Source organism: Eschrichtius robustus, chromosome 2, assembly GCF_028021215.1.
Source record: "Eschrichtius robustus isolate mEscRob2 chromosome 2, mEscRob2.pri, whole genome shotgun sequence".
NCBI classification, from domain to species: domain Eukaryota; kingdom Metazoa; phylum Chordata; class Mammalia; order Artiodactyla; family Eschrichtiidae; genus Eschrichtius; species Eschrichtius robustus.
The window spans coordinates 144,703,098-144,729,899 of NC_090825.1; the positions used below are offsets into that span (position 1 = coordinate 144,703,098).

General features: G+C 47.6%; 1 protein-coding gene across 3 annotated transcripts in view; it reads right to left on the bottom strand.

The window, feature by feature from the left end:
• Positions 1–26,802, bottom strand: part of SLIT3 (slit guidance ligand 3) — a 619,979-nt gene that overhangs the window by 512,764 nt on the left and 80,413 nt on the right. For all 3 annotated transcript variants that reach the window (XM_068536340.1, XM_068536341.1, XM_068536339.1), the window contains exon 4: positions 3,000–3,071. In XM_068536340.1, coding sequence (XP_068392441.1) covers positions 3,000–3,071 — 72 coding nt within the window. The remainder of the gene's footprint in view (positions 1–2,999; positions 3,072–26,802) is intronic.

The following is a 26,802-nucleotide window of genomic DNA, read 5'->3' on the forward strand; positions in this document are numbered from 1 at the left end:
TTTGTCACATTTCTGCCACTTACTAGTTAGTGGTAATATTATAATCATATATATATAATAGGTTCTCAATAAATATTGTTTCCCTTTCCCATCACTACATGTCTTATTATACGACCATAGCCTTTCCAAAAGGTATTTTTCAGATAATCATTGAATATTAAGCAGTCTTTGTCTATAGATCTAATAAGAAAAGGTGCGTCAGAATTGCTGTTTAAACTACATGGCCGACTGTGGAGGAGACAGCCACCCAGCAGCCCCATTTAGCATTCCCTGGAAAATGGCTCACTGAGTCTATTGAGATGCAGTGCTCTTTTAAAACAGAGCCAGTGGCATATGTATACACACTCATGATTGCACATTTATTGATTTCTAATTTGTACCCTGCTTACTTCCACAAAGGCCCTGGAGTGGCTGACAAAATAAGACAAAGACACAATAGGGTCATTAAGAAAAATCAAAGATCAAGCCCAGAGAGAAAAAGGGATTGCTGATTATAGCCCAAGCCTGGGTTAATAGAGCTGCTTCAATGAAAAAAAGTATGTATTTAGCTCTCAGCTCTTTGGCAGCCATTCAGAATGTGTCATGATAGGGCACATAGAGAACTGGGCAACCTTCATATCTGCAGTTTAACACCCAGCACAGAGGCCAGGCTGGAACAAGCACCTGGGAAAAGCTTATTGAATGAACGAATGAACGAACAAACGAATGAGTGAATGAAGGAATGGTGGATAAAAGATTCAAAGTTCCCTCAGAACATGGTTCATACCCTGAGGCCTGTATCATTCATTTATTCATCCACCCATTCCTGAGTGCCTGTGTGTCACATTGGGCCTGGCTGGGGACCTGGAGAGGGGCAGAAACCAAAACGAGCCAAACGTCCTCCCTGCCTTCCCAGCTGCAGCTCTCTGGCTTGAGGGCAAAAGCTCTGTGCAACAGATCTCAGGGCCCACGGCAGCTCCTGGTTTCTTCATGTCTCCCAGAGAAAGGAGATTAGAAACAAGTTGTGAAGATGGGAATTGCAGGAGTAACAATAGCTATCTTGGTAACTGCACTCACACAGCACTTTAAACCCTAGAAAATGCATGCCCACCATAATCTCATCGGATACGTACAGCTCCTTGGTGAGGTGGGTAGAAGGGAAGATGGGGCATCTCCCATTTACTGATGAAGACATTTAGGCACAGAAGGGAAAGTGGCTCTCCCGACCTCTTTCAGTTAGAAAGTGGCCTTTAGGACACTGGACTTTCCCATGCCCCTGTGCTACCTGCCTGGGCCTGGCCCGCAGCACGGCAGAGACCTGTTATCACGGCCTGAAACTCCTCCTCTGCCTGGATCAAGACCAGCCCCGCCTAAAATGGGCCTCACCTGGTGGCCGTGGGGAGCAAGAATCAGCCCCCCTGACCTCCTGCAGCAACTGGAACTCTCAGACCTACCCGCTCAAAGCTGCCCAGCAGCCCCAGTCCCATAAGCACCTTTTACTTGCCTCCAAAGTGACGCTGAGATTCCAGATGAACAGCATACTGTCTGCGTTATTTAGTTGAAAAGCAGAAGGTAATGCTGGGTGGAGAGATGGCTATTAGGTGAGCATTTAAGGAAAGAACTGTACAGGGAAGAGGAAGTTAAAAACCAGAGTGGTTTCCCCGTCTGCCCACTTGCTGTTGCTCATTCAGCCCAGCAACAGCACCTCATGCACCCTCACGTCCATCAAGGTGGATTCAGAGCAGAAGAGTGGAAAGGGAGGCATGCTCTTTCCCTCATTTAGCACCATCAGCCGGGTGGACTGAGCCAGAGGAAGGGAGTAGCAGCAAGAGGAGACCGTGACAAAGTACAGGTGTGTCCCGGAGAAGGCAAGCAAGGTCGCGGTACCCTTGAAACACCAGCCAACCCCAGTCCGTTCCTGTTGCAGCCAAGTGCCCTTGCAAGTACATTTATGTATACAGTCTCTGTGTGTGTGTAGAGAGAGAGATACCGATTCCTCATTCAGAACTCATTCTTAAGTGCACACGCAAACAGGCGTTTCATATTTCCCAATTTATCTACACGCATCGGCGGACTGCCTACAGAGGTATTAAACACAGCCACCGGAAATGAGAAGGGAGGCTACCACTTTGCAGCCTCCCCGGTAAGGTTAGAGTCTTCCCAGCCAGGCCGTAGATCTCACTGCCTGACTGCTAAGCAGTCGGATACTTATTGCTCCAGCCAGAAAGTCAAGCCTTGGGCAACCAATTCACCCTATAATGTACACTAGTTACTGCCGGTAGGACTTTCAGGTTCAAAGTCATGGAGTTGTTCACTGTCAATAATTAGCACTTGCCTAATAACCCCAACATATGAATCACAATCTCCATCGCGACGTGCAACTCCAGCTCTTCAGTATCCAAACTCTCACGCTGAATAAATACACAGAGAATGTGCAAGTCTCCCCCAACCCCCCGTTATACCCTGGACCGTTACCGAACATAAAGCAAAATTCAAAGCGTTTCTTTCTTTTCCCACAAAATCACAGATCTCCAGACCCAGGGTTCCCAGACTGGCAGCGGTAGGAAGCAAGCAAAGGGCAGAAATCCTTCTGGCCAGCAAGGAGGTGAGGTTGAAATGCTTAACCCAAACCACTGCCCTCCTCTGAGACCACTGGCAGTCTTGTGTAAATCAATTCACCTCCAAGCCCACCCTCAGGGCATTTCCCTGAGGTTAATTCAGACCCAAGTTAAAAGGAAGAGTTTCCTCCCTCCTTGCAAAGGAGAGATGCGCTACCACAGGTCCACAGCCCTCACCGGCCACGTAAGCGGATGATCTGGGAAGGACGGACGCACGAAAGGCGGGCTGGAGGGGAGTGTGAGGACCCAGCACGCTGAAGCCTGGCTCCAAGCGCCCACATGCACGGACTCACTGCCAAGGTCCACACGGCTCAGGGCTCCCCACGCTAAGGCAACCGCATCCTCGGCATCAGCAAAGCCGGACAAGACACCAGGTAGGGAACACAACTCCATTCTACTCACAGTCTGGTGAGCTTCGGGTTGCTCTGGAAAAGCAGTTCCGGGAGGACCTGGAGTTTATTCTTGTTCAGGCGCCTGAAGGGGGAAAAAAAGAATGAAAAGATGTCAAGGGGACATGAAACGGGATCAAGAGTACTTACAGACACCCCTTCGGTCCATCGATCAACGGGTATTAAGAGGCTTCTAGATCTTTCAACGTGGGATGCTCAGCACGTGTAAGGCATACTCTTTTAACTCGCGGAGCTGGGAGTCAAGTTGAGGATAAAAAGGCCAAGGTCAGTCGGAAGCAGGAACACAACATGCTTCCTGCCACACCCCCCTTCACGAGCCTCGGAGGGGCATCACTAACTGATCATGACATTCTTTCCCACGAACCTCAGACAGGCTTTTGAACTTTTCTCAACATGTGCCTGCGGTAGCTAGCTATTGCCAAGTGATGCAATGGGCATGTGAAATGGGTCCCTAAAAATGAACAAAATACCAGAGAGAATATTCCAGATCCTAAGTGGTGAGGAGCAGTGGGACACACAGCAGTCGTTATAGGAACAGAGAAGAGGGTGGGGCAGATCACCAGGGGTTAAAGGGCCAAATGGAATCCCTGCCAGCCTGGCTTTTCAGACCAGAGCTGGGCTGCATTATGACTGCCATGGGCCCTGAGCATTTTTGCCTCTGTGGGCCCCCTCCCCTACTTAAAAAAAGTAAATATTGTATTTTATAACTGTGTTGGTATAAAAACAAATATATTAATATTATATAACATTTCCTTTGACCTGAACACTCATCCCTTTCCTCTAATGTTAAAAGAAATTAAACCATTTTCATGGGTCCCTAAAAAGTACTGTCAGCCCTGGGTGCTGTCCCCGCTGTGCCTAATGGCAAAGTCGGCCCTGGGTCAGGGATCATGGTCGAGGTGTGTAGACCTAGAGGTAAAACTCAGCCCAGGAGGGGTGTCCCACGTTGGGTGGTGGCAACAGAGCCAGACTCTCTCCTGAGAACGGTCCATGCTGATGCCCACAGAAAAGAAGGCCATCTGAGTTTCCGAGGGACCGTAAGTCGTTGTGCTCTCCACGAAGCCTGCTCTCCCGGGAGCGTGAGGCCAAGCGGGAGAGCCTGCCCCGTGCTCATTCCCAGGCCTCTCTGTCCAAGCATCTTTACGCGGCCTAATCAGGGAAGCCCAGACCAGTGTCCCCAAATCTCCTGTCCCCAGAATCCTCAGAATCTCCCTCTCCAGAATCTCCTCGTACAGAAGAGCAGTTTATAGCCCGGCTGAACTTCTCCGCTTTAACTGTGCATATTTGGCTACGTGGAAAACATGTGTTATCCCATCTAGAGCTAAGCGAACTGAAGAGAAGAAAAGGTGAGCTTCTTCCCAGCTTCTGTCCCCATAGCCCACACTTCCTCCACCACATCATGCAGACGTGATCCCCTGGGGGTCGGGGGGATTGCTATTTTCCCCTTTTCGTTCCAGGTTGAAGGACAAAAACTTCAGAGGGACAGGGGACGAGAAGGAAGTTTGCAAGGGCAGAGCACGTGAGAGGAGCATTCAGCACCTCAAGTCAGAAGCGTGCAGCTCAGCCCTGAAGGGGTTCCCGTGGTGCGGGGCAGGGGTGGGCCCGCGGAGCTGCTGGTGACACTCCTGACTGTAAGGAAGCCTGAGAAAAGGCTGGCAAGTGGGACAAGATACGCTCAAATTCCCTGCCCCACCGAAACGGCAACCTGCCTCCCTGGGCTCTTTTTCGTTTTGCTTTGTTTTCGTTTGTTTAACTGTGGTTAAAACGAAAGCCCTACCATAAAATTGACCATCTTAACCATTTTTAAGTGTCCAGTTCTGTAGTGTTAAGTATATTCTCACTGCTGTGCGACAGATGTCCAGAGCTTTTTCATCTTGCAAATCTGAAACGCTGTACCCATTAAACAACCCCACCCCAGGGCCCCCTCCCCTCGTCCCTGGCAGCCACCGTTCTATTTTCTGTCTCTATGGATTTGACCAGTGCTCTTTTGATCACTCCCAGTATCTGCTCTTTGTGTGTTCCTGTCACCAAAGTGGGAGGAAAGGGGGGAGCCCAGAGGAGAGGAGGGGGAGGGGGAGTCTAGCTCCTTGTCTAGAGCAGTTCTCATACAGCCAGTGATAAGCCCCTTTCTAACACGGGGAAGCACTGGTCCCAGAGAAGGCGTGGTGCTATGACTTTGGGGTTGGTCACGCTGGGTTCAGGTCGGGCTCTATCATGCTCTCGCCATGGGACCTCGGGGAAGTTACCTAACTCCTTGAGCCTCCGTTTTCCAACGGCCAAATAACCCTACTCAGTGAGTTACAGTAAGTTTTAATGACACACTGTATGCATAAGTGTCTAGCATTGCAATGAGAGCATGGCAATAATAATTGAAATGAGTTGCGGCACAAATGCGTGTCAGACACTACGCCACGTGCTAGAGGGGTAGGATCTCAAGCAGCGCAGCTCAGAGGCTGGTGTCATAACTACCCACATCTCACAGATAAAGACATCGACCCCTGGAGCAGTTGAGCCCATTCTGCAAGGCCACTGTGACAGGAAGTGGCGGAGGCAGGATGTAGACCCCGGGGGTCTGCCTCCAGAGCCTGGTTCTGAACCACTGTGTTACTCGAAGGCTTTCAATCTGTGACAGCTGCCTTCCCCTTCTTTTCTCCCCTCCCTAGTCTTCTTTTTGCCTCTGCTTCCTTTCATCCAGGGTTGCCACCTCCTCTGCCCCAGCCCAGACAACCATCCACCCTGAGTACATTTCCCTCCCTGAAAAGGATGCCCTTGGAGTCCCCAAGAATAGAAGTGGGTCTCTAGGTGGGTCTGTCTGGAACAACCCTCTATTGCCACAGCTGCACAAAGCCTGGTGAGAGTTACACTCAGACAACCAACGCTCCAGTTTAGACAAAAGTCTTGAAATCGGCCCACCGCTGCCTGCAGTGGGGAGGGTATTGAGTGCCCTAAAAGCTCAAAACCAGAGTTGAAGCTAAAAATAAAACCAGCTTGGCTCCGAGGCTCCAGGAAGGGAAGGAATCGTTTTCAGTTCTTTGCCGGTATTTGTGGCTGGACAAAAATAAAAAACACAACCAAATTTAGTCAATTGTGTGCTGCCTGCTGCTTCATAAACCCTGAATGAGGATTCCAGGGTGGCTGGGCTGGGCTCTTCTCCCAAAAGCCTCAGGGTCTTTCCACTTCAGCTTGGGAGGGCAGCATGCTGGTTCTCTGTATCAAGAGGAGCTCGACAGGACATTTCGTTTCTAGTTCATTCCATTCCAAGATTTATCTGTGTTTATTTAGTGAACCAGGTCGGCCTGAAAGGTCTTCCTCGAAGAGCTGATAAAGGCTCCAAGCTGCATAAGGTGAACTTCTCACGTGGCTGCTCTAAGAGCAGCTCCTGAACAGGAAAATGAACAGAGTGAAACGTGCTCTTCTCCTGACAGAAGAACAGGTAAGCGCTGGGCCACACACAGCGGCTATTGGTCAAGGCATCCTCCATCACTCATGCCATCTGCTGCTCTGTCACCCTGGAACCAGAGGCGGAAATCTGCCATGGTTCAAGGTGGAAATAAATCCATGATGCCTGGATGAAAAAAAGGACTGAATGGGACTCGTATGAGGGCAGACCTGAGGAGGTCAGCAGAAAGGCTATAGGCTGGGTCAATGATGGGATAAAGCCCACCTGGCTGTCCACTCTCCCTCTAAGATCAACACTCCTTCTCAGCCTTCCTGCTGGAACAATGGGGAGCATCAAGGTCAAAAAAACCCACTGGCTGCTAGTTGCAAGGTCATTCTGCTTTTCGGCCTGAACTATGAAGCTCCAAGAAAGGGAGCCTTGTCTCGGCAGTGCCACTGATGGCCGCAAGATCTAATTAGAGGTTTTTGCCACTTTATTGAATTCCTTCATTTATCTATCCATTATCCATTCATAAAACCACCCTCTACCCATCTGTCTGTCCATCCATCCGTCCATCCGTCCGTCCATCCATCCACTATTCTATCCAACAATTCACCTATCCATCCATCTACCCATTTGTCCATTTATCCATCCATCCATCTTCCTAGTCATTTATCAGTATGAACATATAAAGATGAATAAGATACAGTCCCTTCCTGCACCTGCATGAATAAGATGTAGATGAAGAAGGTCAGATGCTAGCGAAGGAGACAGACATGAAAACAAAAATCTGCAGCATGATCTTGTAAGCAAAGCTACTGTGGGAGCACAGAGGAGGGGCAGCTAAGCCAGACCTGGGAAAGGAAGGTTTCCCAAAGAAAGTGGTTTGGAGGGTTTTTGTTGTTTTTTTTTTTTTTTTTAAGCATAATTTTGACTCTTCAGGAGATAGGGACAAAGGGTTCTAGACTTTGAGAGGTGTATGTGCATGACTATGGAGGACCAGGAGACGGAGGAGAATTTGGGGCACAGGGCTGCATTGCTGGGACTTGGAGGTGACTTGAGAAACACAGGCGATGAAGCTCTAGAGCTAGGCAGGGGTCATATCAATGAGGGCCCTTGTGGGTCATGATCAAGGATTTGGGCTTGGCTGTTTACTGAGAGTCAGAGGGAGCCACAGAAAGAGTCTGAGCAAGGAAATGATAATCTGTTTTGGATTTTAACAAGTTCTCTTGAGTAGCAGTAAGGCTTGTTTGGAAGAGGGTGAAATCAAAAGCAAGGTGAGCAGTCAAGAGGGCTCCTGAGTCATCAGCGTGGCTGTGTGAGGACCCAGTTAAGTGTAAGAGCCATATGGAGGACACAGATGTGAGGTCTAATCAACAGGGTTTTGTGATTAAATGCATATGAGGGCCCCCAGGGCTCCAGCTTGGGAAACCGATCAGTCAAAATGACCAATCAGTGCTGAAAGGAATAAAGACGAGAGGATCATTATGCAGAAGGGGGTGTGTTTAGATTCAGGATTTCTAAACTACTGGGGTCCCTCAAATATATTTTGACAACTAGTAGCAGTAGCTGGTAATAACCCTAAGACCATGAGTCAGGCACTGTACAAGGCGCTTCACATATGCCAGCTCATTTAATTCCCCACAGAAGTGCTTGAGGCTAGTACCCTTGGTCAACCTATAATAAGGAAACAGAGGCCTAAGAAGGTTAAGGCACTTGCCCAAAGTCAAACTCAGCCAAGATGATGGTGGTGGGATTTGAACCCACACATCTAATGCCAAACCTGGGCTCTTAACTACCATGGATAACGATGGTATTTAATTTAGCCCTTATTACAGACTGTTGTGATTTATTACCTCATACGTGGGTCTCGTCTTCCCGTTAAGTTCTGAAGGTCCTTGAGAGTGGGAAATAGGTCTAATATCTACTCAGTGACCCATTGTGAGCTGACACAGCCCCAGGCATGCAAGGGGGCCTTCAGTAAGGGCCTGTTGAATTTCATGAGTAAATCATAAGGTGGGAATGGCCAATTAGGGGAGCCTGAAAAAGCAATAGCCTTCCTGCGCTGGGTGAGGGGAGCCATCCTGTTTGCAGGTCAACAGAACTCCCAGAGGGCCCAGTTGCTTGAACCTGTCCGCATCCTCCAGAATCTTCTTGAAGACTCGGCTTCCAGACTCACCTGCCTCACTACTGACCTACTGGGCAGCAAGGCAAGAAAGGACGGGGCCAGTTCGTCCCCTCAGTCGGTGCAGGACGGGTGAGAGGCCTCCAGGCCGGAAGGAGGCAATGCTTAGTCAGCAACAGGCCCCAGCACCCACTCAAAGTGCTTCCCCTTTCTCAGGGAGGTGTGGAATGTTCAGCTGCCCAGCGAAGGCCTGAGGGAGGGAGGAAGTCAAAATGTGCTAATTCCCAAAGGTCACCAGGACTGTTTGCTTTTGTAATGAAATCAAGTGAATCCCCTTCTCCAGGCACTTTCCTAGGCAGCCTGGACACCTTCCAGGTCTACTGGTATTTTCAGAAACACCGACAAGGACCAAAGCGGCTTTGCTATTCAGAGCGGAAGCTCCAGGCATTCCCCAAGTGGAGGGATGGATAGGCCCAAGACGTCTTGGCAGACCCCAAGAGAAGGGCAGAACCAAACTCAGAGGCCTCGAATCCCAGCTCAGAGGTGGCACGCTCATTCATGAGGAGATGCAGATGTCACTATACATCAGGGGAACTCTGAGTTGAGCAGAGTCAAAAAAGCAGAGAACCTTGAATAGGGGTTGTTTCCGTAGTTGCTCACTGTAGCCACTGATGGCCTCATATTTTCTTGGTTTCCTCATCTGCCAGACAAATCAGATTCAGGCTTTTTCCTGCTATGCAAATTTTCATAATGCAAATTGGATGTAACCTGATCAGTTCAGCAAGGAACTCAATTTGTGCTGGTTGTTGGTTTACACCACTGTCATGATCAGAAAGGATCCCTGCGTGTATCAGAGGAGAGCCTATTGGCCTCCAGCTTCAACACCCACGGGCCACTTTAGTCGGTGACTGGCTGTTCTTTGCCACTGGTATTCCCTTTTTTTTTTTTAAATAATGTATTTTTAGGGTTTTTTGTTTTGGGTTTTTTTTTTTTTGCAGGGGCGGGGGAGGGTTGCAGCTTTCTTGAGATCTAATGGGGTTTCCTTTTTACTAGCGCTTCTGGACCAAGCCACAATTTATTTTGATGGTCTGGAAGCAAGTTGACCTGAATCTTGTCTTCCATGGAATTCAGCATTTGCTCAATGACCTTTAGGTTGGCTTATGTCCGTTCTGAAAATCTGTTATTTGTAGTTTGTAACTTCAGAATGTCCTAATAGCAATTAAAACCCTTTACTTTTGACATTTCTGTAAGAGCAATAACTGTGTTGTCATAGTCTAAAACTCTTGCCCTAAGCAGTTTTTTTCCTCACTGAAGTTTTTAAGAGAACCCTTTAAGAAAATACAGTTTACTCTAGGAACACAATTATTATGTAATAGCAAAACATGAACCTCGTGAGATACCTGAATAGTTTAACATCTGCGATGGGCTTTGCAGTATTTCTCAAAGGCTCGATAAATGGTAGCTGTTACAGCCACTGTTATTATCATTATCATCATCCTTAGATGCCCCAGGAGGTCAGGAGTAGGGGAGATGTATTTCTCCTTCATAGATGACTATATCGGTCAGCAAGGCTATTAGCAGTAACAAAGGAACTCCGAAATCTCACTGGGTTAACACAGTGGACACAGACTCCACACTCACATAAAGGCTTGACTCCATCTCTAAGATGTCATAGAGCAGGGGTCCCCAACCCCCGGGCCGTGGACCAGTACCGGTCCGCAGCCTGTTAGGAACCGGGCTGCACAGCAGGAGGTGAGCGGCAGGTGAGCCAGCAAAAGCTTCATGTGCTGCTCCCCTTCGCTCCCCATCGTTCACATTACTGCCCGAACCATCCTCCCCCCTCCCCCACGTCCGTGGAAAAACTGTCTTCCACGAAACCGGTCCCTGGTGCCAACAAGGTTGGGGACCGCTGCCATAGAGAACATGTGGCCCCCAAGGTCAGTGTGTTGGGGATGAGAGGGAGGGAGGAGCCGCACCAGCTCTTAATTTCCTTGACCTCACAATGACTCATATCATTTCTACTCTCAGTCTACTGGCCAGAACTAGTCACATGGCCAAACCTAACTGCAAAGGAAGCTGGGAGATCTACAGGGACGCTTGAATATTTGGCGAGAACTATCATAATAACCAACTCACTTTAGAACCAAAGCAATAATAATGATCTCTTTGATCTTGTTGTTCTTCCTTCCTTCCTTTTTTTCTATCCATGCAGGGCACTTACAGTGGGCTAACTGCTATGCGAGGTGCTTTATATGCATTATCTCATCTCATCCTTAAGGCACATTGCTAATGTCATTATGTTACACAAGGAAACTGAGGCTCAGAGAGGTAATGAAACCTGTCTAAAGTCACGCAGCTGATAAATAAGGTTTGGAAAGAAGTCTCTTTGACACTGAAACCTGAACTTTGAACCCCTTCACCATTCTGCTTCCTTAACTCTTTGGTGCTTGGTTGACCAGGAGGCTTCCCAACAATCCTAAGAGGGAGGCCAGTAATAAGAGTATTTATTCATTTTATAGCTGGAGAAACTTGAGTCAAAGCAGACTAGGAAACTGACCCTGTGCTTCCTTGGCCTTACTGTCCAAAGCCTATTTAATGATCCTGCCCCTCTGGTTTCAGAAGACGGCTCTGAGGGTCCCAGGAAATCACTGCCCCCAGGCCAGGGGGCAGGAATCCTGAGCCATCTCTTAAGAGCATTTATCCTTCTTCTCCTCTCAGACCTAAAAGGTCTGTTTATTCAGATGTTCCCCAAGGGCATTCTCAGCCCCTGCCTGCCCTGGTAGGTGACTCTGTCCCGAGATATCTGTCCAGTTCTAGAGAGCTCTGGGGCTTGCCCAGGATCTTGCTGGGCTCCAACTCAACACTCCAGCATGAAAAGAAAACAGGCACAAAGACCCTGAAACAACCCTTTTTGAACTTTCCAGCACCTCACATTGGACCAATTTTCCTCCAATTACACGGTTGTTAGGGATAAAGCAGAGCACATCGGTGGCCTGAGCCTGCCTTGCCTTTGACCCCTGTCCCAGCTGCTGCCATGTGCCCAAATACCCCTGTCTCCAGAAGACCCTGATTTCAGGAGGAGAAAAGGGGGCGGGGGGAAGAAGGGCAGGAGTCCTGGCTCTGCAGAGAAGGAGCCAAGGGCTCGGAGGGTCATCTTGGTCCATGGTGACCAACCCATAAAGCCTAAGTCATGTTTGCCTAGAACGACACAAGGAACCCCAAAGGTCTGTGAACAAAAAGGCTGCTTCATCTAGGACTAAAGTCATGAGCAGGGGTTTCTGGGGATCCCCCAGTAGATTGGACATGGAACTACATTAGTACACTGATGGCTCAGAGTCCAGGGAAAGATGTCTGGAGTGGGACAAAATGCATACTTATGCATGCATATGAACACACACACACAGACACACACAACATACATTGCAGACGTAACGCACATGCAATTAACAGAAACATGTACATCCCTTAGAGCTGGCCAGATCCATTCCAGACAGCCAGACTGCTTGGCAGTGGCCAAAACTCAGATCCCCATAGCGATCGCTTCAACCCTGTTTCATAACGAGGCCAATAGGGCAGGCAACTCCCAGACTCAAGCATCATGCCTTTATCCCTGCAGAGATACTCCAGTCCCGCATCTTCCCCTGCCTCAGGGTTTCTGCACATGCTCCTCCCTTCTCTGGGAACTCTCTTTACCCTGCTACGTAGGTGGTAGCTGCAGAGGTGTGAAGAAGAAAATATTTTGAAGGTGGAGCAGACTGGATTTGCTGATGGATTGGAGGCAAAGCTTGAGAGAGGAGAATGAAGGATGATGCTGAGGTTTCGGCATGTGCATCTGAAAGTGCGGATCTGTTGTTACCTGAGCTGGAGGAAGACTGTGGGCAGAGCACGTTTGGCGAGGGGCCAGACTGGACATGTTAAATTTGATATGCCCATAAGTATCCATGTGGAGATACCCAATAGACGGTTGGATATGCAAATCTGGGCTTCAGGGATAAGACCAAAATAGAGATGTAGATGGTATTTAAATACAGGAACCACAGCCACCATGAGAAATGAAGAAAAGAAGGGAAGAGGATTTAGGACTGAGTCCTGGGCTGCACCATCCATTAGAGACCAGAGGGAGGAGGAAATGGTAGAGTGTGGTAGGAGGAGAAGCAAGAGAAGGTGGAATTGTGGAAGCCAAGTGAAAATGGGGTTCCAAGGAGGGAGAAAGGGAGGGAGGGACTGGTTAGTCAAATGCGGCCAAGAGGTAGAGAAAGATGAGGACGACACTGACCTGAGCAACACGGTGACTTAGAAAGAACAGCTTGGTACAGAGTTAGGCAGCAACTATTAACTGGAGTGGTTCAAGAAAGAGTGGGAGGACAAAGGTCAAGGGAAAATAATAATTTGGAGGGATTTCGCTATAAAGGGGAACAGAAAATGGGTTGATAGTTAGCAGGGGAAATGGGGTGAAGAAAGGTTTTGTTTTTATTTTTTAGGATGGGGCAAATTGCAACATGCTCCTATGCTGATGAGACTGATCTGGTAAATCAATGATGCAGGGGATGAGGGGGAAATTTTTAGAGTGAGGCTCCTGAATAGGTGACAGAGGAGATTCCAGTGCACAAGTGATGGCTGTGGCCTTTGACAGGGCCAAAGACAGGTCATCTGTGGCAAGAACAGGGAAGGCGGAGGTTAGGGGACAGGGTATGGCAGGTCTGGTACTAAGAGTCTGTGGAAGGCAAGACTGGGCAAGGCAGTTGAGGGAATGCGCTTACAGTACTTAGGAAAACAAGTCATGAGAGCTGTTGGTTAAGGAAGTAAGGGAGGTCACTGTGGTGTCAATGTTGGTGTCCTCCTCTCGCCCAAATTCATATGCTGAGATCCTAACCCCCAAGATGATGGCATTAGGAGGTGGGGCCTTGGAGAGCTGATTAGGATATGAGGGCAGAGGCTTCATGAATGGGATTAGTGCATTTATAAAAGAGGCTCCAGAGAGATCCCTTGCCCCTTCTACCATGTGAGGACACAGCAAGATGTTGGCAATCTGCAACCCGGAAGAACCAGAGCATGGCCACGATCTCAGACTTCCAGCCTCCAGAACCGTAAGAAACAAATCTCTGTTGCTAATAAGCTACCCGCTCTGTGGTGCTTTGCTATAGCAGCCTGAACGGACTAAGACAGAGTGACAGTGACATGATGGCAGATCCAGTGAATCTTAGGCCACTGCAGGGTCCATGCACTCATGGACAGGGCCCCGGGGCTGGGGCTTGGGAAGCTGGGCTATGGTCCTAGCTCTGCCCCCCAAAGCTGTGTGACTGTGTGAACCACAGCCCCTCTCTGAGGCTTGGTTTTCTGTATCAACAGAATCAGTTGGTTGGATGAGATGAGTCCTAAGATCCTTATTCTATTCTTATTCTGGAAGCTGGTTAGGATACTTGGATTCTAAATCCAGCTCTAAGTAAGCTGTGTGTCCTTTAGAGTTTAACCTGTCTCTTTTTCTTGGTTTCTTCATGTGAAAATGGGAATAATGATCTCGATTAGAATATCCATTCTAAGATGAAGTATGCCGAGAAGAGGGTCTTCGTCTCTTTTTTTCACTGCAACTCAGAGCTTAGAATAGTTTCTAGCAACCAAGAGGTGCTCAATAAATATTTGCTAGTTGTTTAGTTGGTTGGTTGAATGGATGAATGAATGAGTGAGTGATACCTACTTCACAGAATTACTGAGGAGCAAAGGAGATGAAGATGGCCAAATTGGTGGAAAACTTAAAGTACTATAAAGTTGCTATGCAACTGCCGCAACACCCCCGTACTGGCTACTTCACTTCTGGTTATTAAAACCTGAGTAGCCCGTCAGAGACCTTCCAGAGTGTTGCACCCAGGTAACAGGAGGGTTGCAATCACAATAGCATAAATTAAACACTTTTGCCACAGTGCTTGAAAGAGGGTCCTGAGAATAAGGAGCCCGAGGCGCACGCCATCTGAATTGCACAGTGGGGTGAGGGGCAAGAAGGGGCAGTTTCAGAACCAAGTGAAGCCAGAGTAAGGGTAAGGGTCCCTACGCCAGGTGGGGCATCAGAGTGAGGTTTCTATATTAGTAAAACAAAGGTGCTAAAAAAAAAGGCAGCAGGCCCCCAAAGGCTAACTCTCTCTTGTCTGTGCTGCCTGGGAATAAATATGGGAGAGCTGTGTTGGGTAGGGAAGGAGGATTGAGAATTCCTTAGAAGTTAGTGTTGTTCTCTAAAAACATGCTCCCCCAAGACATTAAGCGTGCCTTGAGCAGCCTTGAGTTAATGTTGAGTCATTTCTACTAGGAGTTAAGAGAAAAATACTTTAGGCAGCTATAGGATTTCCCCTCCACCCTAAAAATCCTCAAAACAATGCAGCAAAGCTGGTTCTAAATAGGATGGCATGAGCACAACTCACCACAGATTTCCCATGTTCTGTCTGGATTATTCTAGGCCCTTCATCTGGGTCTCCAACCCCTTCAACCCACTGGTAGGAAAATGACAGATGCAAACTGAAGGAGAAATACTCTGGTCGGTAGATGTCACCAACGGCAGGTGCAACTCAGCACAAATTTTCTGGAAGGGTACTGTTTAAAATGATCCTGTTTGAACCCATTGAACTTTTGTTTTGAGAAAGTTCGAAGTAAAAAAAAAAAAAAAAAAAGGAAAGAAAGAAAAGAAAAAAAAGAGGCCTGACAGCGAACGGTTCAAACATTCCTGGCTTGTGAATGACAAATTTCCCTTTCATTTCTGTTCTAAACACTTGCGCTCTGCAAGATCTGTTAAGGATGGTGAGCTTCTCTCTGTGTTTATCTAGTTATCTAGATATATGTCTACATATCTAGCAACAAAAAAAAGATCTTTTAAGCCCTCCCAGGCATGAGCCAGGGAATGTCGAGTAATTATCTGTGACCAATTCTCATCTATAACTAATTAGAATTTTACTTCCTCAGAGCATTTCCTTTCTGATCAAGGCCCGACTTTTTTTTCTTCTTTTTTTTTTTTCCTAGAAAAGGAAGATACCTGGACATTTTTAGCACTATGGGGTGGAGAAGGGTAAAAGGAGAAAGGGGGCACTTTTCAGATCGCATTATTGCTTTGATCTGACTGAATCTCCTTTCGTTATCCTCTCCGCCCCCCACCATCCCCGCTTTTTTTTAATGCTTTTCCAGCCTGGGAAGGGTTTCTCAACCCTCTGGCTATTGCATTTGAACTGAAGTCTGCAGAATAGTTTAAGAGCCCCTGCTCACCTCTCTCACTCCCACCTCTGGCGAGCAGTCCCTCATCCCAACCACGGCTTTGAGATCCCATCCAAACTTGTTGGTGTCTCAAACTGAATCCCAGATGTTCACTTAGTGAGAAATAAATGAATGGTCCAAGCTGTGGACTGAACCAGTGATCCTCACAAATAGATTCCAGGTGTGTTGGCATCTGGACTGCTATCTCTCTTTTTCTCTGTTTTACACACACACACACACACACACACACATGCACACACACGCACACACACACAATACCAACTGCATCCTGAAAAGAATTTGACACCATCTCCAGATGCAGAGCTGATATAGAATAGACAGGACTAGGTACCTAACATAATTGCATCTTTCCTTTTAATCACGAACAAAGGCAAAGGGCTCCAACGCGGCCCCATTTGCCTTCAGTTATCAAAATCATGATGCATTTGGTGTTCAAAATCAGCTTAGGCCTAAAAGAGCTTAGAATTGCTAAGCTATCTTAATTGGCACCAATTTTCATTGTCAACCATAGCCACCTCCTGTGTTTCCTACGAAACTCATCTTGCTGCAAACTTAATAAGCACCTACTGTTTGCCTACCTGGGGCAAGCAACATGGGGGAGAAAAAAGAGAGAAGGCAAGATCTCTGCCCTCAAAGAATGCCTAGTCCCGTTGAAACAGCAAAGTTCAGGTCACTTTAATTCAAATTTAAATTGATTGAGAAATTCAATGTTTACTAAGTGCCTATTCCATGTCATGCTCTGGGACAGATCCACTTCTTAAGGAGCTTACAGTCAGTCTAGTGGGGAAGGGAGATAAGTACACTGGTGACCACAGGCACACGTGACATACGCTGAGAGAGAAGGACATACAGCAAGTTGTGGGAGGAGACTTTGTGGCTTCACAGAAGAGGCAATATTTGATTAGCATCTCGAAAGAGAAGGAGGAATGAACCAGGGGATGGAAGACAGAGAAAGGGCCGAGAGGAAACAGTCAAAGACACTGCGATGGGGCATCAAGGAAACAGCACCTGTTTTAATATGCAGAGTGAAGGATGAAGAATCTCTGAGGGCTGGATGGAAAGAGACTGGGCAGGCACAAGCCACGCGAGGCTTGGGGCACTTGTGAGCCAAGCTGGTGAGATAAGTACACGTGAAACGATGAGAAAAGCCTGAGCTGGGACTCTGGGTGATGGGTCTAGACTGTAAGCAAAGCAGGAAGTGAGAGCCAGCTAACTAGGGGGAAGGGGGTTCGTGGAAGAGGCACAAATCTTGAAGGATAGACAGGAAGAGAGAAAGAGGTAGGGTCTTCCAGGCTCCGAGGGCAGTCTGACCAAGGCTAAGGGCTAACATTCTTCTGTAACAGGTGCACAGACAAGGAAGAGACCATGATGACCCCAGCAACAGAAATATGCAAAGATGAGAGTGAAGGTTAGACAGGTGGGATGAAGCTGTGTAGGAGGCAAGTGGGTCCCTGAAAGCAATCATCATACCTCTAGTGACTTCAGAGGGTAAATGCACAAGCAGGTTTATCTTAATCACCATGTATTTTTATGTTTTTAGAAAAATGTAGTTTTCTCGTGGTCACTATGATTTAAGACGAGGCTAAGAAAAAAAAAAGTAAGCTGACTTAAGGTTAAATGATAGAAAATATTAAATAATAATAATACAGGTGGAGACGTCCCTGGCGGTCCAGTGGTTAAGACTTCACCTTCCAATGCAGGGGGTGCAGGTTTGATCCCTGGTTGGGGAGCTAACATCCCACATGCCTTGCCGCCAAAAAACCAAAACATAAAACAGAAGCAATATTGTAACAAATTCAATAAAGAGTTTTAAAATGGTCCACATTAAAAAAAAAAAAAATCTTAAAAAAAAAAAATACAGGTGTTCTACAGATTGACCAAAACCATGAAGAGGGTACAGAAATTACTGGCACTTGAGGAACCCTGTGTTGCTAAATGGTTAGTCACTGAAGTTTCTCAAGCAGGATCGGTGTGAAGAAAGAAACATCGTAGGAGGAAAACTCAGGCGGAGGCATGCAGGATGTGTTGTCGGGGAGAAACAAGAGTTGATGGGGGGAGATTCTATGAAGGAGACCATTGTGTGAGGCAGTATGTGAGTCGAAGGGGACCAGAGTTAGGAATGTATGAAAGAAATAGAAAGATGACAGGCAACACTTGGCGACGCTGGATGAGGGTAATTGCAATAGAGAGGATGTGGTAAATTGGTTTATTGTTTCTAATTTCTTCTCTCCTTCTGCACTATAGAATCATCCACCCCAGGCTTTGGCCATGTGCCTAAGCAGGATCTCCCATTCAAGCGGGCAGTGTATACTTCCTTGCCCCCCTAATGTTGGGCTTGGCCATGTACCTTGGTTTGGCCAACAGAAGGTTGGTGGGTGTGATGTGAGCAGAGGCTTTAAATGTGCTTCTGTGACCTGGCTGGACCTCATCTCTTCTTCCATCTGCCATGAGAAAAATATGCCTCTGGGAGCCACTAAGCCAAGGAGAATGAGAAGTCACAGGAAAGACCCTGAACCCAATCTACAGCCCGAATCCAAGCCCTGCTGAGCTCAGCTGAGCTCAGCTGCAATCAGCCAAAGCCGGCCAAACCATGACCCATCAGTGAGGAAAATAAATGTTTATTTTTGGCAAGCCACTGAGATGCTAGGGTTGTTAGGACAGAAGGGAAAACTGACAAATACAGAGGAGGAGGAAGTGCATTCAGATTTGCAGTAGTCTCCCCAACCAGTCTCCTGGTTCTACCCTGGCTCCCCGACACCCTATTCTCCACTAGCAGCTAGAGCGATCCTTCCAAAACCCTCATTAATCAAGGCATTCCTTTGCTCAAACCCTCCAATGGCTCCCATATCACTCAGAGCGAAAGTGAATGTCCTTGTGATGGGCCACCATCCACACATGCTCTGTCCACCTCTCCCCACCCCTTTACCCCTCAGTCTCGACCTCCTTCCACTCTCCCACGTGCTCACTCTGCTCCAGCCACATGGCCCCCCTGCTACTCCTGGGCCACATCAGGGTACACCCTCCCTTGAGCCTTTTCTTGCTTTCCTCTTCCTAGAAAACACTTCCTTCAGATATCCAAGTGGCTAACATCTTCGGCTCTTGGCTTAAAGCAGTGGAATGAATGGCATGGGCTGCTCTGAAAAGACTCAACACACACACACACACACACACACACACACACATACACACACACATATACATGCTCAGTTAACCATAATACAGTGCTAGTACAAAAAATAGATGTAAAATACCATGGAACTGAAAAATGGAGGGCAATTATTTCTTAGGTTGGGTGTAAGTTGCTGGTAAGGGAAAACTGCACTGAGAAGTTAATACTTGAGTGGGGTCTTGAAGGGGTTTCTTAAATGGACCAAACGGGGGATATCGTCCAAGCAGGGCACGACACAGGCAGCTGCTGTGTGCTCTCCAAAACTGCCAATATTTCTAGCCCTGACGCCGTGCCCAGCCACTGTTCTACATGCTTCATATGCATTCTCTCATCTAATCCTCACAGTGGCTCTGTAGAGTAGGCACGGCTACGCCATTCACAGATGCGGTAACTAAGGCACAGAGTGGTGAAATAACCCGCCCAAGGTCACACTGGTATTGACACTGGCTAGCAGAGCCAGGCTTCTGGCTCCAAAGCCCATGCTCTTCACCCCGGCGTGTGCCCAGCCCAGTGCTCTGGGAAGGCTGGGTCCCAGTATACACAGGGAAGAGGAGGAATCACAGCCAAGTCTGCTGGGAGCACTGCTCTGGCTTGGTCAAGGGCTCCGCAAGGGCCATTTAGGGAGCTTGAAGCTTGCTTTTTGGTCATGAGAAAAGCCACTGTGGGTTTTTAAGCTGGAAAGGGCTGTGACGAGAACCGTGACCTGACGGTGACTCTGGAATTGATGTGTAGGCTAGAATGGAGGTGAAACGGGCTGAAGGTGTCCATGGTGAGGAGGAGGAAGAGAGAGGGCGAGACCCAGGGCCTGAGGGCCTCTGGCTCATCTCAATGCCTGGTATACAACAGGCGTCCAATAATGACTGGTTAAATAAACGTCTCATAGTTGTCTTAGTTGGCTTCCCCCGGAAGCAGACTTTGAAATAAGGGTTCCACTATGAGAGGTTTATTTAGGAGGCTACATCCGGGGGCATCTGGAGCTCAGTCCTCCGGGACAGCTGTGGGGGACAGTGCAAAACACACCCTCGGAATCATCCCGGGAGGAAAGCGAGGGAGTTGGGTGTTCACAGACCCATTCGGTTAGTAGTGGAGGGTTGCCGCTGGCGAGTGTTAATTTCCTGGCACCGGGGCAGTAGAAGCGTGTCACTTGGGGAAGGAGAGGCAGGCACAGGGGTGTGGCTGGACACCCCTCGGGTGCGCTGACCATCAGGTGCCTACAGATGGGGATGAATAGGGTCTGCTATAAAATCAATCTTGGGCCAAAAAAGCGAAGAGTAGAAACTGAATTGTGGAACTTATCCCCCCAAGGGCGTCCCACAGGCATGTCCGACATGGACACTGTCATCTCCCTCCACCCCAAACTTGCTCTTGCCCATATGGTCCCCTTCTCGGGGAGTGACCCTCCTCCATGCTTTCCTCCTTTTCACTTGACACTCGCCATGTGCAATCAATCGCTATTGTGCTGCTAGCACTGCCTCTTAAATACGTCTGCAAACTGCTCTCTTCTCCTAACTCCACTGCTACCCCATAGTTCAGGCTACCATGCTCGTCCCTGAACTACTGAAATGGGCTCCCCACTGGCCTTTCTTGACCCCAGTCTTGACCCTCGCCCTCCACTCAGCTCTTAAATCCAGCCTCCATATTCCAGGTGGACTGATCTCCCTATAATATAAGGCTAATTATGTTCTTCCCCTGCTGAAAATTCTTTAATAGCTCTCTACTGCCCTCAGAAAATCATCAAAACTTCCTCCTACCTGTGAAGCTCTATGTGACCTGTCCTTTGTCCCTCCAGTCATGATGAATTTCGTTTGGCTCCTGAACATACCCTGCTCTCTCTTACCTCTTGAGCCTTTGCTAATGTTGTTCCCTCTATCTGGAACAATTTTCCCTTCTCCTCTACTTCATTAACTCCTATTCAGCCTCCAGGTCTCAGCTGAGAGGCCATCTCTTTTAAGAAGTCTGTCTGATCCTCTTTTCTACATACATGATCCCCTGAAATTATTTTATTATATTGCCATTTCCTATTGACTTGCCTCTTTCAAGAGAGCTGAGGACCCGCTGAAAGGTCTCTCTAGATCAGGATCAGCAAATGTTTTCTATAAAGAGCCAGATGATAATTACTTTGGGCTTTGCAGACTCTATGCTGCCTGTCACAGCTACTCAATTCTACCGCTATAGCATGAAAGCAGCCATAAACAATACACAAATGAACGGCCATGGCTGTGTTCCAATAAAACTTTATTTACAAAAACAGGCATTGAGCCAGATTTGGCCCATGGGGCCACAGTTTGCCAACCCCTACTCTACGTTGTCACTGTATCCCTGGGCCTAGAACAGTGCCTTACACGTCAGAGGGGCTCAAATATTTCTTGACTGAAGAAGGAACGATTGAATGAAAGTGAATAAATAAATAGTACATTTCAAAGGACAAGCTAACCTAATTTGAAAAACTTCTTTCCTGTAACATACTCATGTTTATACTCATGTTTTAGGACTGTCTTTTCTGGTTCCCTCATGTCTAAACCCTTGCCTGGAAATAATAACCAAATGTATTGAGTGCCAGTCATTTAAACACTTCATAATGATTAATCTATTTTATCCTCAAAATAACCCTATAAGCTATGAACTACTACCTTCAGTTTACACAGGAGGAAACCTCAGAGAGGTTCCTCAAAGATGGGGCCCTGTCTTGCCTTTGGCAGACCCCTCTTTCCCTAGAGACCCTCGCTCGGTGCCTGTAATCTAGCCCCTTGGTTGGCCTGAGTGTTTGTGGTTCACCTGAATCCACGTATCTCTTTGGCTGGCTCTGCCCATGTGCCATGCATCCAGCCTGGGGTTGGACATCCCTAATTCTGATCACCTGCCTGCCTGACCCTCTAATTCCCTTGCCCACAATCTACAGTCTGATACTGCTTCCCTATTTCCTAAGGGTTTATCTCTGCTCTGGGCCCCCCTGACCCTCTGAGCTCCATTCTATCACTTTTTCCCTCTCTCACCTTTTTTTTGCCCTCCAAGGAAGTTCTAATACCAGCATGACATGTTTCAAAGGCCAATGCACTACTGATTGTATCTAGAACTTGAAAAGTGTGAGAAAAATCCAAGTGATGAGAAATGCTCTGATCGAAGCAGTAGCAAGCTCAGCGGTCTTCCTACGGAGATTCGGCCAATTACCGAAAACACGTTCTTCGGCTGAAAAGCTCACCATTGAATCAGACTTGGGGAAGAACACGATGTAACATTAAACCCCAAAGGGCCGCTCTTTGCTCCGCGGCTGGCCCTGATTTCATCTGTAATTCCTCGATGCTTATCTGAAGTATGTTCCCCGTGAGGATTTAAGGGCTCCCAACAAAAGCAGATCCCTCATGGGGAAGCTGGAGGAAGGAGCACTTTGAGTCTGAATTTGTCTTTTCCCCCCTTTTCCAGACATGGGTCTCTGCCTTTCACCCTGAACTCAGCAGCCCCCCGGCAGCTCACAGCTCTGGTTTGAATCTGACTTATGAGGCGATGGGTATCTCCGTGGCGGGACGCGCAGCTCGGGTGTTAATTGCTCATTAGCCGTCTGTGCGTGCTGCACCTCGGCTGAGACAAGAGAAAGAATGTGAGCCGCTGATACCTGGGAGTCCAGCTACCGACACACGTGGAAACCATCCAGGGAGACCTCAGGTTCAATCTGCAGCTTGGCCACATATTTATTTCTCACTAAAAAAACATCTGGCTTTCATTTTTTGGTGACAACTCGTTTGGACAAGACCTCAAGTAGGTTAAAAAAAAAAAAAATTAGACTTTCCACCCTTCCCCCAGCCTTGGGGAACTAAACTTTGTTTAAGCTCTTTCATGAGCCAAGGGTGTGAATACGGAATTGGTGTGGGGATCGAAAGCTGGGGTGTAAACAAGGACTTATTTGTTTCCTCTTCTTAAAAGATGGCGACTCTGAGGATTTCACTCCCCACTTGGATGCAGGGCAGAGTTCCTGGGGAGAATATACAACAAATCACATGAAGTTCCCAGTAGTCCACAGCCAAAGTGCTTGGCAATCTTAGGGCTCAACCCCATGGCCGAGGCATTTGGGACCGCAGTGTAGGATGACTGGGTTTGGGGATTGTGTTTGAGTCGTGCAGTGACCCAGGAGAACATGACACGTTGCCTCAAACACTGCAGGCTCCATGAAGAGCTGGTGGCCCGGGCTGCTACGGCCTGGGGTACCTGGGGGTCCCCATCACAATATAAGCTCCGTGAGGTTAGGAGCATTATCTCTTCTGTTCTTTACCGCATCCTCGACACCTAGCAGAGTATCTGCTTTTAGTAGGTACTCGCAAGTGTTTGCTGAATGAAAGAACAAATGACACGATACACGGATTCTACTGGGATTCCAGTCCCTATACCTACAGCCACATCTCTTCCAAACTACAACAAGAGTATTTCCTACAATACTGAGAGATGGGAGGTTACCAGCCATATATACGGTAAAGAAGGTTCCTTGAGGGGCTTCCCTGGTGGCACAGTGGTTGAGAATCTGCCTGCCAATGCAGGGGACACGGGTTCGAGCCCTGGTCTGGGAAGATCCCACATGCCGCGGAGGAACTAGGCCCGTGAGCCACAGCTACTGAGCCCGCGCGTCTGGAGCCTGTGCTCCGCAACAAGAGAGGCCGCGATGGTGAGAGGCCCGCGCACCGCGATGAAGAGTGGTCCCTGCTCGCCGCAACTGGAGAGAAAAGCCCTCGCACAGAAACGAAGACCCAACACAGCCATAAATAAATAAATAAATAATTAAAAAAAAAAAAAAAAAAAGAAGGTTCCTTGAGACAAAAAGACGAGGGCCCTTACTGACTGGAACCTCCAGAGCAGAGATGGAATGGGAGCCCTGTTTCCTGGCTCTCCAGCTGGAGCATTTCTTCTCTTTTTTTTTTTTAATTTGCATTTTAAAAAATTTATTTATTCATTCATTCATTCATCTATGGCTGCACTGGGTCTTCGTTGCTGAGCATGGGCTTTCTCTAGTTGTGGCGAGCGGGGGCTACTCGGGGGCTACTCTTCATTGCGGTGCGCGGGCTTCTCATTGAGGTGGCTTCTCTTTGTTGCGGAGCACGGGCTCTAGGCACACGGCCTTCAGTAGCTGTGGCATGCGGGGCTCAGTAGTTGTGGCTCGCGGGCTCTAGAGTGCAGGCTCAGCAGTTGTAGCGCACGGGCCCAGGTGCTCCGTGGCATGTGGGGTCTTCCCGGACCAGGGATCAAACCCGTGCCCCCTGCACTGGCAGGTGGACTCTTAATCACTGTGCCACGAGGGAAGTCCCAGCTGGGGCGTTTCTGAGGAAGAAATGGGTGAGGTTGCATAGGAACTGAGGCCTTGGCGTCACACATCCAAACCCGAAGTTTAATTCAGTGCCTACCATGTGCAGAACGTGGTGCTAAGTGCTTTGGAGATTTCAAGGGAGAGGGAAGAATGGTGTTTGCTCTTGGACTCTCAGAGATCTTCCCATAGGCCATGATCTTTTCTACCACAGACCATTTGCACACGCAGCTTGCTCATCTGCATGTGTGCCCTTCACACTGCCTACACTCTTTTGAGTACCTTCAGATTTTGCTCAATCATGACTATGTCAGGAAAGCCTTCACTGACCACCAGCACCACCAGGCTAGGTCAGATCCCCCCACTACGCCTTTATGCAACTGTGTACTCCTACGTGCCAGTACTTATTACAACTGTAGTTTTCCATTGATTTTTTGGTGATTTTGATTAATAGCTCTCTCCTACTACCTGCACTGTCTAATGCAGTGTCCACTAGCCACATGTGGCCATTTACATTAAAATTAATTAAAATTAAGCAAAATTTAAAATTCAGGAATTTTTTTAAAAGACACAAATGAACTTATTTATAAAACAGAAACAGACCCACAGACACAGAAAACAAACTTATGGTTACCAAAGGGTAAAGGAGGGGAGGGATAAATTAGGTTATATTAGGAGTTTGAGATTAACAGATACACACTACTATATATAAAATAGATAACCAACAAGGACCTACTGTACAGCATAGGGACTATACTCAATATTGTATAATAACCCATAAGGGAAAAGAACCTGAAAAAGTATACATATATTCTGAAAAAGAATATTTATATATATAGTCATATATATATATATATACACACACACACATATATATATAAAACTGAATCACTGTGCTGCACACCTGAAACTAACCCAACACTGTAAACCAACTATACTTCAATTAAAAAAAAAAATTCAGTCGCTCAGCTACATTAGTGACATTCTAAGGGATCAGTAGCATTAACGTATGGGAATAGTGGCTAATGGCTACCATGCTGGACACCGCAGAGACGGAACATCTCCGTGACTGCAGAACGTTCTGTTGGACAGTGCTGTGCTAGACGGAATGCTCTGTGAAAGCAGGCCCCATGACAGCTATTACCTCCCTCGCACATCGCATGGGGAGCACAGGGCCCATCAGAGAGTGAGCACTCATGAAGTGTTTGCTGAACGAGTGAGGAACCTTATGACTGAGCAAAGGAGACAGGCTTCTAAACTAGAACACAAGGCAGCATGATTCCGTGCTACGTGGGAGCGCAGAGGACAAGGGTACTGTGGAACAGAAAGCTGTTCTTACAGGTGAGACTGGTGAAGGCTTAGTGGAAGGGGCAACTTTTGTGTTGGGCTTTGAAGAGTGGGTAGGAGTTTGACAGTGGAGAAGAGGTAGGCTGCTATAAACAGCAAAAGAAAATAGCACTCGAATAGGGTCATGGAATCAGCAAAAGCGTGTCATGCCTGGGGAAGAGCAATGATTCATGGGTGTTTGGAATGAAGGTCTTGGAATGGCATGCTGAGGAACCTGGATTTAATGCACGTGCAATTTCAGGTAAGATTATTTTCCATCTACTATCTGCCAGGGCTAAGTGCTGCGTACATGACCCCATGTGATATCTGCAGCATCCCTATGGGGTAGGTACAATAATGATCCCTATTTATAGCTGTGAAAACTGAGGTTCAAATGAGCCACATGGGTTAACTAACCTGATAAAAGTCGCGCGGCTAGCAGGTAGCAACTGTGTGATTACTGACATGACGCTCCATACAAGTAGGGAATATGGCTATCTCACTCTCCGCTGTACGACCAGCACTTCACATAGTGCTGGAACACACCAGAGGCCTAATAGGAAGTTGTCGAATGAATAAATGGTCAAACGTGTTCGACAGGGATGCCTCTTGCTGTAGCGGAGATGGAGAAAAAGGAGAGTGTCACAGTACTGCAGTATCACAAAGGGGTTAGGAGTGACAGTGTTAAGTTAGACCCTCTGAGTTCAGTCCTAGAGCCAAACTTACTTTCTGGGTGACCTGGAGTGAGTCTCTTAACGCTTGTACACATCATCAGGCTAACAGCAATAATAATAGCACCTTGACTGGATAGCGGTTAAGAGCTTAATGAAGTAGATAATTCACATATCGGCTATCGAGGATTCCCTGGTGGTCCAGTGGTTAGCACTCTGCGCTTTCACTGCCGAGGGCGTGGGATCGATCCCTGGTCAGGGAACTAAGATCACACCAGCCACAGGGCGCGGTCCAAAAAATAATTTACTTCCACATATCAGCTATCAAATAAATAATGGCTTATGTTATGAAGAAGTGACCAGGGCCTTGTCCCTTTCCCTCAGTTTTGGAGGGCACAGATGTCAGCAGTATTATGCAGGTTGAATCAATTTGGGACTTGACAACCAGAGGAAAGCTGGGGCTAAGGAAGGAATCAAAGACTGCTGAAAGGATTTATCCTGGGGAGAATGAAAGGCTAAATGAGACCATGATCAGAGATGGGGAGCACAGGAAGAGAAAGAGGTTTGGGTTCAAAATAAAGGTCAGGTGA